We start from the raw sequence: 18385 nt of genomic DNA, 5'->3' as shown, positions 1-18385 counted from the left end.
AAGCGGTGCAAGCTTATAAATACTTGCGCACTATATACTTTCAAGTAACGTTTGAAGAAACGTTTGAGAAAGATAGCTTGTAACATACACTGGGATATAGCATTAGGTATGATGTGATAAACTTTAATAAATAAATGAATAAAAATAAGGCTGTACACCGATGGATTTTATCTTTCTATATGTCAAATATATTCTATAATCTCATGCTGGGAACGAAAATAAATATAAAATATGTATACGCCATTTGATGAAGTAACCTAGTAAAAAGATCATATATAACAGACAGAAAAATGGACTGCCGTATTCACCATTAATTATATTATACAAACCAAAAATCGATATTCGTTCAAGCTCTTGGCACAACACTAGCTAAGACGCACACGACATAATAGCCGTTTCGAGTGGATACGGGGCTTTATTGGCATTGTACTAAATCACCTTGCCATGATCTAGTTGTTGAGATTTGCCCCAACTCGATAGAACAAGAAATTATTACCATCGACTATTATGAATTTACGTTCCATGATAGCTTTGACGTTTACTTGATTTAATATCGACTGAAATACACGGGCTTGTATTGAAATTGCCTAGAGCGTAGCCTATAGTCAATAACATAGGAGCTTCAAGCTTCTAGATTCTAAACCATGAGCCCATGTTGAAATGTGCGTAAGGATAATTTTATCCTTACGCTCATTTCAAGTTTTATTTAGCGCGAGATTAATACTTAATCCCACGAGATCTCGAATTAAGGATCTCGACTCAAGATTGAATTCCCTAGATATCTGTAGTACGTCTTTTAATAACATTGCTTGCTTATTAAAAATAAATTAATATTTTACCAGATGAAATAAAAAAGAAACATTTATGATTATTAAAAAACAGTTTTTTTGTATCTATTCAATTTCTTTTGCAAAGTTTTGGGTTTCTTATTATCGCGCATGATTAACAATAAAAAATAGAGCATACATCGACTTTCACTTCTAAAACTTGTTAATTTCTGACTCAAACTCTAATTAATACTCTTGCACGTAACAATTAGAGAAAAGGAAATGGGCCACACGGTTTGAATAATTAACATGAATTCAGTAATTATATACTAAATATTTTTCATTGAAAATATAAAATGAAATCTTAGGAGGTGAATCTAAATCCAATAACAAAGACCATTTAGTAGAAATAGAACGAATCGAAATTAACCTAACCCCAATTAACTTCTGTTTCCCAAATTGTTTACACTTGTCTAATCAAACAGTAGCGTGGAAATCAAACGAAATGCATCAAAGAATGGTCACATTAAGGTGACCTCATTGATAGATAAAAGTCAGGATAAAAGCTTTTTTAAAGCGCTTGATATATTAAAGATTAAAAGAAAAGGTTTTATAGTTACCTATTTGGTTGTTCTGTAAACCGCCTAAACGATGGACAACAAAAGGAACAAATGTATTGAATTTAAAAAAAAAGCTTAGTTTGTTATAGGTGAATGAATGCTTCTATTATAATATATGAATGCGCTAATATAATAACAAAGAAGAATCACCCACTTTTATTGATACAAAAATCTGGTATGTTATGGTTAAATTTTTAAGAAAAGGTAAAGTAATGTCTTTATTAGCTTCTAAAATTAAAATATTTTATAAGGAAGAAAAAATTCAACACTCAGCAGTACAAAACGCTTTTACTGACTTCATCGCCACCCGTAACGTTACAGTAAAGGGATAAACAAACTGCCATCAAAAAGGGCAAAATTATCTGAAATAAAAAACTACCAAAACTTTATATATTCTATTTGCAGAGCCTTAAAAGCGGTCAAATATATGAAATCCAAATGTCGTCAATGTAATCGACATATCTGGAATCGTCAATTAAGTTAATTTAAAAAAATGTACTGGAATGTGGTCGACATTAAATAAAAAAGGTTAAAATTTAATAAAGGATAAATAACGGTTATAATCGGTATTATTAATATTTACCTATAATAGTAGGTTTGGTGGTAAATTCAATTACTATCGTGTGGAAGGCGGTGTGGATTTATAGGCACCAAGTTGAGTGCCCGACTTAATTACTATGTATCGGTTAAGATGAGATTCACTGGTTTATTTTCTTTGGTACCAGTCAATAAGACCAAAGTTTGAGTAAGTATATTGTTTATATACAATTAGATCTTTGTGGATTTCTAGCTATTTTTAGACTTAGTTTAATAAATTTACAAAAAATTGTGACGCTAAAAACCTACTTTATTTAAAAACGTACTAAAGTCCTTGTTAATCTATGACATACCTACTCGTTTTTGTCTTATATCAGACATTCTATTACCAAAGGAGAGTTAGTTTAGAAGTACGAAACCTAATTTTTTTATCGTTTATATTGTTAGTCTTGAAATGTCAAATTACAAACAAAACAAAAGAATATACAATTCTCGCTTTCAGAAGATATTTTGCTTCACTTCTAATAAATGATACAAATTGGAATATTCTCATCTCTGATAGAGAGATCTGCGTAATTGCTATACGCAAAGCTTACCCTTAAAATTTATTGCTTATAAATTATGTTAATGTTTCAATTGCATTACGATACAATTTGCTGTACAATATTAATAGATATTATGATTTTCAATGGTCTATTTGATACGAGAGTAACAGATAGTTAAAGGAAATGATTTATTAGTTTAAACCTATCATTTGTTAGTTGATTTTGTGTGTTTTTTGTTGTAAAAGGATAATATAACAAAATTGAAGTGTTCTTTGTGCCATCAATTACGTACAATAATGGTTACCTTTCTATATAAATAAATTACTCAGAATTTATTTTCTAGTTAATTTACATCCTAAATTCATACTGACATATTGTGAACCACTAAACATGCTCTTATTATATCCTTAATTACAATAATTAACCAATCACTTTAAAGATGCAACTTGCATTCATTAAAAGCTAACGAAAGAAAAGCTAATATTGGATAAGACATATATAATACTACACATTGACAAAGTACTATAATAACTTTAAAAATATTCTTTTTGACAAGTAATTAATAATTCATGCCTATTGTTTTCAAATTTCACGGACTTCTGAAGTTCGTTGCACCGGATGAAAGCTTACAAGTACTTGAACATAATAAGTATTGTCAGTATTAAAAAATAAAATATATATTTTATTTATGCGCGTATTTTGCATTTAATACCAGAATCAGTTCTGGTTTGTTTAAAGAAATTACTGCACTCAAAAGAACGAATCCAAGAAACTTTTCATTCCATTGCAAACATGAGTAACTTAATATCATTATTAATATCAAAGACTTGCTTAACTTAAGGTTTACTTATTAGATTTAATGCTAAGGTACGTCTCATTACCGGCGTAACAAACGAAATACTACTATAATACAGGTTGTAAATCACAAATACGTACTTATATATGATAACAAATGATTGAGACCCCCAAAAATATCCCCAAAATGCTTTCATGATTGTACCCCACTTAAATCATTTTCCAATTTGTTATTCGCTTGTATAAAACCTATTTCAAACAAAAAAAGCAAAGCAACGCTTGACCAGTTTGCTTTTTACTTATTAATATTGATTGATCAAATGATCAACCCCATGGTCTGCAAGTACGCAATTGTTCTCGCTTCCGGTCGCTAATGACGCAAATTAGGTGCATTACACATCATTTATCTTCATAAACAATTTATATGTGCGCGAAAGCATTATCGTGTGTAATAGACTTAAAGTATAGGTAATTTCATTTATAGAGATTTTTAAAATAGGTTTAAACGTTGAAACAATACGTTAAATCGAATAGGATTCGTAATATTATATACAGAAACAACAAAAAATTTAAGGAGGTCTATGGGAATACAAAAAACTAATCGGGAACATGTACATACCAATTGTCTGACAAAGGCATAGACAACGAAATGGCATTACAATGTTGACAATTAACCTTAGACCGTACATTAAAAAAAATCAAATAATTTGCGTACCGCAGAACATTTTCGAATAAAAACCATTTACTTAGTTTATTTTTTATTATAATAAAAGAAAAAATATATTGAAATTATTTTTAAAGATTGACATGATGAAAACCTCACTTTGTTGATATTTAGGCTAGGAGAAATCATTTCTGACTAATCGATGTTTCGTTATAGAGATTTCCTCTACCTTTGAAAGAATATCTACCAATATGATGCAAAGTAATTAAGTAGTTAAGTTACGCATATCTTCCAGATATAACAGCTGACACTTCTTTGATATTTCTGTCTTTGTCGGCTCTAGCGGCAGTCGAACCTGTAAATCGTGTAAATGCATTTATACATAGATGATATAAAACTATACAAAAGCTATATCAATATCTAGGTATGTTTAATTTATTCTTAAAATACCAAAAATTTGATAGAATCTTAACTACACACATAGGTACACACATTTTTACCTAATGACAATTGTGAGAATTTTATTTAAACAACGTAGATGTCAAGAACGATACACAAAACTAATTCAATGCAATCATGAAATAATCTTTCTTATAATGGTCATAGTATAGAACAGGCAAAATCTGGTGAGTATTTATATGTAACTGCATTGACCTTGATGGAGCCACAAACCACACCTGTTCTACGAAAATAGATGCCAAACGAAATAGGAACTTTTATTGAATCACTACTATAGATAAGTCGGTTTATTTAGCACTCACGTAACGATTTAGGTGATCTACGGCTTAGCGCTTATACGTTTTGCCGCGAAATTTATTTGAAATTTTCGAACGATGCTTCTGTACTCCAAGCTATTTTTATTACTATAAAATTATTATTACAAAAATGTTGATATTATTTATAGTATTATAATATTCTTAACCTACATAGTAATAATGTATAATTAGAATCATTTCATATATATATATATATATATTTTTTCTTCTTTTAGGCGTTCATAAGTGTACATTGTGTTACCTATACGAATAAATGATTTTGACTTTGAATAATAATTAGAAATGGATAAATAGAAAACTAAAATAAATTTAAAAAGTTTAGTACCTGTGGCAGTGTATTTTTAATGCTGGCAGCATTTGCGATACTTCGTTGAGCGAGGAAAGCACCGCGCTCTGAGGTCACCGGTGCTATCTGCCAGGCGCCAACTTAAACCTAAATAAAATGTAAACTATAAAATAATTACAAATTACAACTTGACATTTATTGGATACCTAGTAGATTAATAATAATAAAGGGAATCAATCAGTATGAGTTTTAACCCTCTTTAGTAACTGAATTTCAGCGACGAAATTTGCTTGTATTAAAGGAATACATCATTGTTTGTCCCGTTAACTCTTATGATTTTTTTATTTATTTTAAAAGCCTGTAGGTACACTTTTTCCATAAAAAAAACAATTTTCTATAAATAAAATCATCCGAGTATTTTGTTGCCTGTACAATGTTCAAAGTAAAATATGAGATGTAACATTAGATACATATTATCTTAGAAAGGTAAATAGTACAAATTTCATTGATTGGTATCGTCATAATGTAAGTTATCTTACAATAGTTCAATCAATTATTCTACAAGTCCTATACGTATCGTATCGAAACCGCTAATAGTAGGTAAAACATCCTGCGAATGAGGAAACGACGCGCGTGCTTGTAAACTTCCTGCTAACTTCATACGTAGGTATATGATGTGGATACGATAATTTGTTAATTATAATTCCCGTAAATTATCAATGCGCTTAACTAGTACACGTCTTTTATAAAGCTAGTAAAGTCTCCATGGAGTAGCATAGCAAAATGTTCCATTTGTTGGTATGTAGGTATCTAAAAAGGTAGGTTAAGTATTAAAAGTCATATTAAGGCGAAACGAACAAAAACATAATTATCTATCCATAAATATAAAACTTAATATAGTACAGCTAATTTGTAAGTAAACAACAACTTTATTTGACACATATATTTATACATATATTTACTTCTATATTATTGGAGATTTAATCCGGTTAGCTGTTTTTTATTATATTCCTTTAAATAAAAAATAAATCAGTGGCGCTACAAACTCTTAAGGTTAGGGCCTCAGATTTCTATATCTGTTTCATGTTCACTTTTCAATCTAATAGGCAAGTAGGTGATCAGTCTCCTGTGCCTGACACACGTCGTCGACTTTTTGGGTCTAATATATCGGTTTCCTCATGTTGTTTTCCTTCACCGTTCGAGGGAATGTTAAATGCGCACATAGAAAGTCCATTGGTGCACGGCCGGGGATCGAATATACGACCTCAGGGATGAGTCGCACGATGAAGCTACTAGGCCAACACTGCACTGCCACCATTCGTTTAAACCCAATATATTTATGCCAGTCGTAATTTGACTAGTATAATGAATATTATTTATCTTTAGAAGGAATATACACAGTGAATTAACACTTACTGCTTTCGCCTCTAAATTAATTTAAACCGCATAGTTTAATTAGCACAAAGGTACAGGGCAAATCTTTTTAAACAATCAGTGTTCACCAATTAGTGTGTGGCAAAGAGTGAAGAAAACGTTGTTAGTTTATTCCATATCTACAGTCGTTGTGTTACAGTTCAACCGAAGTGGTTACTTTGCAAATGGTCTTGTCTTTTAAAAGACCCAGAAACTATAAATGTAAAAAAACCTTTCGAAACTTCCTATATTAAAATTGTTTCTGTGAAGGGTAATATAAAGTATATCTTCCAATAAATCTCCATTGTACAAGCATTTCCGGCTACATCGTATACCTAACATAATTAAGAAATCATGATTTAATTGTGTGTTCAGTTCGTTTATATCTATTTTATTTAATTCGTAATGATTTGCCTAATTAATACTTTGAAGTGTTTAATAAATAATAAAGTTTTATATCCTAACAAAGAGTTGTAGCCTGGGTCAGGCTGGTGAGTTAATGGTATTGCATAATCTTATATAGACATAAATTATATTCCTTTTCCAACTTGTATGAAAAGTAGTCATTTAAAATTTAAACGCTTACTGATTTTACCCGCAACATCGAGATGTCGTCGCCTGCGCATATGTCAGATCGTTAGTCGATGTTCAACAAACTGTAAAGGTTAAGGGTTGTACGGTAATGAGATAAACTTTCTAAGGATCTATGTCTAATTATACATTTGGCACCTTATATTATAGCCATCTAGTGGCCCCAAGACTATGGAACAGTTATAAACAATATATACTTGTTAAAAAATCTCTTATCTGATAGAATTATTTAATTAATAATTTTAATGTTACTAGAGGAAAATAATGGTTATAAACAATATTGAAATTATTTAACAAATTTCATGACACCCATAGGCTTGCCTAAGTCTTAAAGTTATCTGAAATAATTAAATATACCTATTATGATTTCTAATAGTTTGTTAATCTATTGTTCAACAAACTATTTGAAAGTTTAATGTTCAGAGGTTTAGGAATAGAAACTTAGCAGAAGACAAGTAAGTCTATCTTAGTAGGAGTGGCAGGACAAAACTGCCACTAACGAGAAGCCTAAAACAGATTTATTTGTATATTTACGTCTTACGAAACAAAAAATACAAAAGTAATTCCATTCGCGCAAGATGCTCAAGGCAGGAACTCAGCACTTAAGTCTAAATTGCTAGACTTGTCTAGATAGTACCTCAATAGTTGTATCTCGCCGCCAGAATGCGGCTAATGGACGCTTTTAATTTTTTTGTTGGATTTATTAAAATAACTCATGTTTTGCTACGAACGAATGCAGGTGATTAAACTCTATATTATTTTAATACATGTTGTGCACACAAAAGTCATAACTTTAGTTTAACTTGTTGATATTTTCAAAATTAGTTTTAGAAACAAAAATAAACACCATTTCTAGAAAAATGCCTTCCACTTCAAAATACGCGAAGATGATCGCGTTTAATGACGTCGGTTAAAAAAGTTTCATCTCAAAATTAATTTAGAAAATAAATAGAAGTCTTATTTAAATCAGTATCATACGCCTCTACCCGCTATCTTTTTCCTATGTATATTTATCAATTTTCTACAAAATAAGTTCGGTGCGTGTAGGGAGTCGTAAATAATAAAAGCAGTGCGTGCGTTAGTATTCACGATGCAAATTAAGATTCTGTTCAGACAACTCGATACATTTTATTTTCCAAGGATTCACATTACTTTTTAATCACGCTGCAGGTGTCGACTGCTTTATGTGTCCGGCATGGAGTGTGAAAAAATAAATTATAGTGAGCGTTAATCATATACATTTACTCTAAATAAAAGCAAAAGCAGTATTAGATATTTATAAAATGAAGATAAACTAAATTTAAATCGTACTACTTATCTACATACGAAGATTCTTTGTAAGGACAAATCCAAATAAAATTAAGGGTGAACACGACATTTATTGCTTAGCTAATACACAATATAATATAGTAATGTTAATACCTGCCATCTATTGGAGAATTTGAATATTGGCTTATACTGTGTATTTTGTCGCCTGTCGCAGTCATTGTCATACTTCATTTGTTAGTTGTCATATGACATGCGTCTAGGACTAAAATTGAATTTCCAATTTCCATTCACAACTCACAAGTTTCAACTTTCAACAAATGTTCAAATGACCACTGAATACTGATAAGTACTGAGACCTGAGTACCAAATACGAATGTTTTTTTAATTGTCTGTACGTTGTTAGTACGAACTACGAAGACGAGAATTTCGTTTTACGTTTCTAGATTATTTGATATTGTGAAACCGGTTCTTCAAGTTAAAAATAATGTAAGTATTACGAAATAATTGTAAAATATTATGAATTTCCAATTGGAAAGTGAATCATCAATCATCGTTAGCAAAATAGTAATCTTTTGCGACGTGAAGGTAAAGTATGAGTTTTTTGTTTCTACTTATATCCATTGCAAATTATTTTGAAAAGTATGCAGACTTTACAGTCTGGATAACAACTATCCACATTTTTTACTTGTCTTATTCTTTAAGCACAGTCCTATTAATTTTGTATAAATATTTTATTTACTATTGAATGGAAAGTTATAAGCGCTAACATTAAAATACTTATTTACAAGTACTCTTGTATTTATGTTTTAAGTCTATATAATTGCTTTGTTTTCAGTAAAAGATGTCAGAACGAGAACCGATGAGTCAGAGTGGTTCCAGTCGTGACTATGGGGCTACTGCAGCACCTCCTGCAGTAGGCTTTGCAGACTTTAGCCCCACCGAGTTGTATAACCTCAGTGAAGGGATTGCTGACAATGTTAATACTATAAATAGTGGTCTCCGCACTTTAGAAAAAATGATGAAACAGATTGGCGGACCTAGCGATAGTATACAGCTAAGGGACAAAATGTAAGTGATCCTTAAGTAAACATAAATATTGTAAAATATGGTATGCTTTTATTTATTATACAGATTTGTTTAAGATTCAGTTATGTTAATCACATTAGTCTTATGTATTCCTTTTATTAAATTTCTGTAAGTTAAATGTTTTAATTATTTACTTTTTTGATTGGCAATTTAACAAAATAAAACAATACATGCTTGAAAGTTTAATTGTTTATATTCTGTAAACATGAGAAAAATACTTACTTAAGCTGGTAAATAGGTGCTACAGCAGAACAATTTAGTAAAGTTTGAATATCAGGAATTTTATTATAGTTCAATGAATATTAATTTATATTTACAATAGATCAAAAAATTAGTTCGAGAAATAAATTAAGACAAGTGTGTCAGTTAGTGATCTAGGTTAAAGTTGTTAGCCATAATATTTATTTTCTAATATTGTAAGTCTTCTCAATGAAAGTAACACTTATCAAATAGGTCAAACATCACTAATTAGTAGATAATCCTAAGTTAAAGGTAGAGCTAAAGTCTAGTTAAAAATATTAATAATCGCAAAGGAGCTGTACGTGTAATAGATGAGATATTCTTTACTGAACTCTGTTAAATCATAACCTTTTGTCTTTGTGTGTTGCTTAGAATTAATAATAAAGTGACAAAATATCCTTTTGAATTCCCACACTAGATGGCCGAGTAGGTTTATACAACGCGCTATTACTGCTAGTTGATCCAAACATGTTTTAACTAATCATTGCACAGCTCTGTCCCTTCGTATTTACTTTTTCACGGACAACTACCATCATAGTTAGAAAACATTTAATTTATATTTCATTATCAGGTACTCCTTAGTTCTTACTTCTTAGTTAGCTACGCACAAGATGGAGTAGGGACCATCATTGACATGATTAATGTAGACAATATGAATTAAAAAATCTCTTACCGTCAATTCAAGATTATTATTGTTTACTTCAGCTTTGGTGTTCCCGGCCCTAATGTAATTTTCAATATGCCTATGCGCACTATATTTATGTAATACGAGTTAGACGGGTAGTTTAGAGATTCAAGAGAATATTTTTCCAAATTCATTGTAAATACATTCCTATCATTCTAGCCATGACACGCAACAGAAAGTGAATAGCTCAGTATCGGCAACTGCTCGCGACATCCAGCGGTTAGGCGTAGTTGTCCGACGTGGCGATAAACCGCAAAAATTGCAGGTCGAGAGACTTACGCAAGCCTTCAGCGATGCTCTGGCTAACTATTCTTCCGTTCAGAAGGTAAATAGATTAAAGTATTAAGATTCTTAGGTGAAATTATTAAAATTATGACATTGGTTACTCTCACTCATAAAAACTGCATTAAAATCTGCTAAGCCTCATTCGTGTACCTCATAACTCTAAGCAATTGGTACGAGGATTAAATTCAGGCACAAATTTAAAGCCAACTGTTGGTCGATTTAACATCATATTTCGAAAATTTTAGAAAGTAACCGAAAAGATGGCGGCCCATATGCCGACTCAGCCTCGCAATAAGAATGACCCCGAAGCACTGGAGAGACAGGCTATCGCTGACGACGAAGAGGCCAGTCTAATTTCTAATCAACAAGCACAGGTAATTATTGTAGCCTATCAAGACTCCACATTAAATTCTAGCACCAATAAATTATAATTTAATTACAGCAAACTCCTGATTCCTTTAAACTTCTTTGGTAGAAGATCCCGAAACAGTGATTTGTCAGTTGTCTCGAATCAGAAAATAAAAGGACTAATCTTCAGTAATCTCTAACCTACTACAGTCCAATATTATATTGAATTTAGAACCTGCTTAAGACTTTTTTGTATTTTTTCTTATTCTGTAAAGACATTAGTCACATTAGACAAATAGAATATGTACTTAATAAAAGCTGGTATCATTTAATTATTAATTTTTCAACACGAGCGATAACTGAAAATCTCTACCACTTGTTATTGATTATATTAATAATTTTTTACCGTTAGTTGTAGTATTTACTATTTAATTAGTAATAACTACTTAATTCTTATTTATAAGTCTGTTTATTATTAGGCTTCTTCATATATGTGAAGTTGGCCTTACAAAAAGTTTTTACAACGGTAAGTGAAACCGTCGCCCATGGACACACTTTGAAAAATACCAGAGCGTATTTAGCTCAATATAAAATAACAACGATAGCGCGTTTTATAAGACCGTCAGCGCCATCTAGTGGCGCATTATTTGAACTGATAAGTCAGTTTAGGTTGTGTTTATTTAGGATAGCATTCACTCGCTTTATTTGATACTGATTTTTGTAAATATGTTATTATAAGTATATTTTTATTTAAAATGAAAATCCATACTAGTAACGTGTGACCAAATTAAAATTCCACACTAAAGAGGGAATGTTCCATCCTCGCTTGCTTTTTTTTACGTACGGCCAGTTCTTACGCTTAATTTCTTATTTTTCCATTTTGGAAGAAGTAAATTAATACCAAATTAATTATCCTAAAAATCTGGTCTATTTAATATAAAAATAACAAAGTTATATAAGAAAATGCCATTGCGTAATAAGTATTTAAGTTCTAACTCAAATAAAAATTATTCTAATTTAACTTAGCTTTTAAATATTTGATTGATTTTATTTAATTTTTAGGCGCGTCTAGTTCAATTTGAGACGAGCATGCTGCTAGAGAAAGAGGCCTATATGAATAAGATTGAAGCTGATGTGTTAGATGTGAATCAAATAATGCAGGACCTTGCTGTGATGGTCAATGCCCAGGCACAATCTATCGGTTAGTAGTATAGGAAATTATTTTTCTTAATTTGGTTTTATTATTTTTTTATTATATTAGTATTTATAATTGTTCAGTTGTAAAGGGTATGGAAAATTATCAGTGAAAAAGACAATAAAACGTTTGTCCCTATTTTATATACCACGTAAAAAAATATTTGTGTGTTAATCTATTCTTAAGAATTTTTCTTGCATTTACGGTGGTTTCGTAGACATTGCGTCTCATAAAATAAAAAATGTTTATTATGGAACATAAGATACATGTATCACTTATTCCACGTCATTAAATTTGAAACTGCAGGCATCCCTACTCATCGGCAAAGAAGACAGAGGGTGTAGGCCGAGAGAAAAAGCCGGCGTAAAAAACTCTCGGTACTCTTTTTTCGAGTAATTCTGACCGATATTAATTTTGACTAATCTTGTGTCCAGATACAGTAGAAAGCCATATAGAGGCAGCCGGTGTCTCTGTGGAGGCTGGAGTTGATGAATTGGCGAAAGCTGCGGAATATCAAAGAAGGTACCGGAGGAGAATGTTCTTTTTCATCACGATTGCTATCATATTAGCCATCCTTCTTATTGTGTGGGTTGTTAAGGCTTTTAGATAGATTTTTTGTATATCCGATATATCTTGCGTATAAAAAATTCAATTATAACAACTAATTGTGCTTATTCTTATCAATTTAACCATATATTTTATAAAAGTTTCTTATAAAAAAATAATTTAGTATTGTACTCCATTTTACAACATATAAAGTGAATCCCTGTGTAAATTATTGCGATAAAAATGTATATGGTAAATTTTAATGTAGTGAGAATTAGCACCATTAGAAAATTCGCCTTAAATTTGAATTAAGAAACTTATTATACTGTTAACACATATGAACAATGAAGGTATTCACATTTTTCCCTTTCGTAATCGTTATTTGTAGGTTATTTGCCGCCCATAGTGCAGTGAATAACTGACTTCCAAACTTACATGTTTATATATCTAAATCTCACGGAGTGGATCCTTTGAAAGCATCCATTCCAATAACCTCAAAAAAACTAAAACGTCAGGGCTCGTGTCCTTAAGACGAAAGAAGAGAGAAAACCTTGGGCATGAGGGCTCAGGGTAGTGAAAAATATTATTTATATCCTCTGAATTATGAATTTAGCCGTGCCTATAACAAGGCCAGTCATCTCTGGCCCTTGTCCCACTATTCTGTATATAGTGGTTGTAGATCTTGCTTTAAGCCCAAATAAACTGGTTGGTCCTTAACAGTTCTTAATAGGATTAAAGGACTGCGCTGGTATTCTGCAAATTAAAATAGCGAATGCGATTCCAACTTCAATGCTGATTCTTTGTATATCATTGTATCGCAAGGCGATATGAAAACTACATTGATATTGCATATAAAACGGGGTCGGTATCGCTATTAGAAATGACAGAATACCGGCGCTGCTTTAAAAATGTTATTTTTTTTTAATTTTAAGGCATGATTAAACAATTTTGAATGTATAATAACTCAAAAACAAGGTGTTACGTATACCGACAAATTAAGGAAATCCTAAATTGACTGCAAATCTCCAAAAAATATGTAATTTACGAATTTAATTATTAATATATGCCAACGTTGATTTTTTATTATTAAAAATACGAAAGATTTTTTTTTACAATTAAATTAATATGTATCACCCTAAATGTAAAAAAAATATAGGTATAGTGTATTTATGACACTTTGAGGTTAATATTTATGGTTTTAAATGGCACACGTTTTTATATTTAGATGGTTTGTGCAATATTTGTAATCTTCGACAGTATAGGTAAATAAAAACGCAGCTGGTTTAATGATAATACAATGCAATTACATAAATGCAAACATTCCCGAGAATACTCTATTATATAATTGTAAGTGATTGTACCTATGTTATGTGTTTTTATACCTATTCTAAATTGTCTATAAAACAACAATTACGAGTATACTTTAATAGGTTACAATATTTTTAATTTAAAAAGTTATTACTTAATTTCCTTTATAGCGCGATATAAAGAGTTAAAAATTTGCCCAAATGAAATAACTTTTAATTATTAATATAATTTATTACATTCTAATGAATTGATATTGGAGAGATTATACTCCTCATGTATATAACCATATATTACGAGAGATAGCGTTGTTTCCACTGCAGACATGGTCTATTAAACATTTCTTTAATTTTTAAATGTGATTTGTAAGTAAAGTTCATACATTTTCTAAGAGATATGCAACGCTGATCTCCGTAATGATGCTAGATTTTGTACGCCGGCACTATTAGGAATAATAGTCGTGTATATTATATGCTACGATAAGTATTCAAGCAACGATTTCTATATTTTAATATAATACATGTATCACAGTATTTCTTATTTAATTGCTACATTTATGTATTTAACGGGCGAATAATATTTTTAACTGAGTTCGCCGTTAAATAGGTATAGGAATGGCATGTCACGTGACCCGATTATATTGTTAAACAATAAAACATTGTTTTATTTTACTTCCTTTTTTTGACTTTCTTTTAAATTGGAGCAATTTTGCAAGGTTTGAGTGAACGAATGTTATTTTTGACGTATTTACTTTTTTGTATTGTTATTAATTGATATACATATGTATGTTACTGTCGTTTAGTTTGTATTAGTGGTGTTGTCATAACGAAACCACTAATACGCCAAGGTCCAAAACGGGAACCGACAATGGTACATGTAAGAATAATTAATTAAGTACAGTGTTAACTACATATGGATAGCGATACTGAACTGTATGGAATACGTAGCATAACAACCAGATTTTATCGTTCTAGGGAATTTGATTGGCACATTGCTTTTTTATTTAACTTACGTGAAGTTGAAGATAGGCTAGGATTGTAGCTGCAGCCAGACTTTCCTATAATGCTGACACTAATAAAATTAGAACAGCCGATACTACCAAACCGGCCGCTGACTTTAATTTATTATCTGTTGTGATGATTGTAGCATCTATCGCCTACCTGCTATTACGAACATTAATAAATCAGTCTGTCTTCCGAGCCCGCCTTTTATTGACGTATCATTTGGCGACGAGGTTTAACGATTAAAAAAGTATAAAATGTCGATTGGGAAAATTGAATCATTTAATTTCGGTTCCAAGCAATGGCCAGCGTATATTCGGCGTGTAAAACAATTTATAAAATTGAATAACATTAGCGAAGAATTAAAAGTTAGTATGCTGGTGACCGTGGTCGGAGAAGAAATATATATGCTCATGTGTGATCTTTGTGCACCAGGATTTCCTGAGGATTCGACATTTGATGAGTTAGTCAAATTAGTAACAGAACATTTAGAACCTCAGAGGTCCGAAATCGCGGAACGGCACGTGTTTCGTTTGCGACGGCAAAAAAATGGGGAGTCTTTAACCGACTACTTGCAGGCCCTTAAACACTTGGCCTCTTCATGTAATTTCGGCAAGTGTTCATCGTGCTCAACTTTGGAAGAAAATCTTCGGGATCAATTTGTATCGGGTCTCGCGAATGATGCTATGCGATCTCGAATTTTTGCCGAGAAAAAGATACAGTATAAAGAGGCTGTGGAACTGGCACTGGCATTGGAGGCGGCTGAACGGCACGCAGAGGTCAGTGGGTCCACACGGGCATCGGTGAATGAGGCATCAGGAACAACAGGCGGTCAGGTGAGCGAGGGCTTGCATTACGCGCGTGGCGGTGGCAGCCAACAGCCGCGCACGACCTACATACCGAGCGCCAAGGGCGCTGGTGTTGCTGTGCGTTCAGCAGGTGGAAGCGCGGGGACTTCAGGTTCTGGTGTTTCATGCTGGCGCTGTGGCAAGGCGCACACAGCGGATAAGTGTCGTTTTAAGCAATACAATTGTGATGAGTGTGGCCGACGGGGTCATTTAAAAGTGATGTGCAAACAAGTGCGTGGTAGTGATAGTCGACAGAACTTTGTGTCGGACGAATCTGATGTTGAGTTATATAATTTGAAGTTGAGCAGTCAGGGTAACGAACCTTATTTTATAAAGGTTTTTATAGACAGTAATTTAATTCGATGCGAAGTAGACACGGGAAGTCGTATATCAGCAATAAGTGAAGAAATGTATAATAGATTTTTTTGTCATAAAGTAATTATAAGGGATGGCATAATCTTACGTTCTTATTCAGGTACTCAGATCGAGTCTTTGGGTTACATTGAGGTAAATGTACGTTTGGGCGACGTGGAAGTTAAATCATTACGTTTATATATTATAAAAGAAGGTGCTAGACCTTTAATAGGACGAGAATGGTTACGTGCGTTGAATATTAAATAAATTTATCTTAATGAAATAGCGGAAGATTCTTTTGTGAATAGATTAAGCAAGGAATTTCCAGAAGTTTTTTTGTAATAAGTTGGGCACATGTAAGAAAACTATTCAATTACAACTTTGCGATAACGAACCGGTTTATGTGCGAGCGAGACCGGTGCCACTAGCACTTCGCGCGCGAGTTGAGAACGAGCTAGCGCGTCTTGAGGCAGACGGATCCATTTATCGGGTGGAGTACTCTGATTTTGGGACCCCAATCGTACCAGTAGTTAAAAAAAATGGGGAGATACGTATTTGTGGGGACTATAAAATTACTGTGAATCCCAAATTAAAAAGAGATTTTTATCCATTACCACGAATTGATGAATTATTTGCTAATTTAAGAGGGGGGGAGCAGTTTACGAAAATAGATTTAACGCACGCGTACGAGCAGTGTCTTTTATCTGAGGAATCACAGCCGGTCACGGCCATTACTACCCATATGGGTACTTTTGCTTATCGTCGTACTCCTTATGGTTTATCATGTATACCGGAAAAATTTCAAAAATTAATGGAAGAAACGTTGCGTGGAGTGAGCGGCTGTGTCGTTTTTTTAGATGATATTTGTGTGACAGGCTCGAATAGAACTGAACACATAACTAATCTTAAGGCTGTACTCGAACGTTTGCGTAGTATGGGGCTAACTGTCAAATTATCTAAATGTAAATTTTTGCAAGATAGTGTTAAGTATCTTGGTTTTATTATAAATTAAGAGGGTTTGCAACCAGATCCTGATAAGTTACAAGCTATTAATAATGCACCCACGCCAAGTAATGTAACTCAATTAAAAAGTTTTTTAGGCATGTTAAATTATTATGGAAAATTTATTGTTAATTTAAGTACTCTTTTGCAACCGTTACATAATTTATTAAAAAAAAATTCTTCTTGGGACTGGAATTCGAAATGTGAGGAGGCGTTTGTAAAGGCAAAGCGATCACTCTTGAGTAAACGGGTTTTAGCGCACTATGAGGAAGGTCGAGAGTTAGTTTTGTCAGTGGATAGCAGCGCTTATGGGCTGGGTGCTGTGTTAGCGCACCGCTATCCGGGCGGGGTCGAGCGGCCCGTAAGCTGTGTTTCTCGCACGCTTAATGCGGCGGAACGCAGTTACAGTCAATTAGACAAGGAAGCGCTCGCTATTGTCTTTGGTGTTTTTAAACATCATCAATATTTGTTTGGAAGACGTTTTACATTGCGTACGGATCATCAACCGTTGACATATTTTTTTGGCAGTAAGGGAGGTATTCCTCTGACTGCAGCAAGTCGGTTACAGAGATGGGCAGCACGTTTGGCTGCATATGATTTTACGATAGAATTTGTACGATCGGTAGATAACGGTCCAGCCGATGCTTTGTCGCGTTTGCCGCTTCCTCAAGAGGGTCGATTTGCAGATTCAGTAGATTATCTTAATTTGGTTGCGGACTCTTCACCTATTTCTTATAAAGATATTGCCAGGGAAACTGAACGAGATAATTTTTTGTGTAAAATCAAACGGTATATTTTTTTTGGTTGGCCAAGCGATCCGAGTTGTGAAGGTGAAAAACCATATTTTGCTAGAAAACATGATTTTGCTGTTGAACAAGGTTGTATAATTTATAAATATAGAATTGTGGTTCCAACGAATTTACAAAAAAATATTTTGGATGAAATTCATGAGGGTCATTTGGGAATAAATAAAATGAAAAGTTTAGCTAGGAGCTATGTGTATTGGGCGACTTTAGATCGCGATATTGAGACTCTTTGTAGGAACTGTGGGGCGTGTCGGTCCGTGTTGGATGCGCCACCTCGAGCCCAAATTCACCCATGGGAGTTTCCTTTGCACCCGTGGCATCGTTTGCATGCTGACTTTGCGGAATATGGGGGTAGGCGGTATCTTATTGTTGTTGATGCAAACACGAAATGGATAGAAGTATTTTCAATGACTAATACCAG

At 32.7% G+C, this 18385-nt stretch overlaps 1 protein-coding gene across 2 annotated transcripts; it reads left to right on the top strand.

Moving 5' to 3' along the window:
* The first annotated feature begins 8577 nt into the window (after positions 1 to 8577).
* LOC125051770 (syntaxin-12) lies at positions 8578 to 14609 on the top strand. Of its 2 annotated transcripts, none has more exons than XM_047652316.1 (6): positions 8578 to 8749; positions 9099 to 9331; positions 10434 to 10599; positions 10805 to 10933; positions 11970 to 12108; positions 12537 to 14609. In XM_047652316.1, the coding sequence occupies exons 2-6, from the start codon at positions 9105 to 9107 to the stop codon at positions 12710 to 12712; spliced, it is 837 nt and encodes a 278-aa protein (XP_047508272.1). In that variant the 5' UTR covers positions 8578 to 8749; positions 9099 to 9104; the 3' UTR covers positions 12713 to 14609. The 2 variants fall into 2 exon arrangements, with proteins under 2 accessions (XP_047508272.1, XP_047508273.1); XM_047652317.1 differs by having other exon boundaries at positions 8734 to 8848.
* Positions 14610 to 18385: the final 3776 nt, after the last annotated feature.

This window comes from Pieris napi, chromosome 8, assembly GCF_905475465.1.
Source record: "Pieris napi chromosome 8, ilPieNapi1.2, whole genome shotgun sequence".
NCBI lineage: Eukaryota > Metazoa > Arthropoda > Insecta > Lepidoptera > Pieridae > Pieris > Pieris napi.
This window is presented reverse-complemented; position numbering and strand designations above follow the sequence as displayed.

Coding starts and splice junctions, on each gene's coding strand:
- LOC125051770 (XM_047652316.1), top strand. CDS start 9,105: ATGTCAGAACGAGAACCGATGAGTCAGAGTGGTTCCAGTCGTGACTAT. Junction 10,934..11,969: donor TTTCTAATCAACAAGCACAG/GTAATTATTGTA, acceptor TTTAATTTTTAG/GCGCGTCTAGTTCAATTTGA. Junction 12,109..12,536: donor TGCCCAGGCACAATCTATCG/GTTAGTAGTATA, acceptor TCTTGTGTCCAG/ATACAGTAGAAAGCCATATA.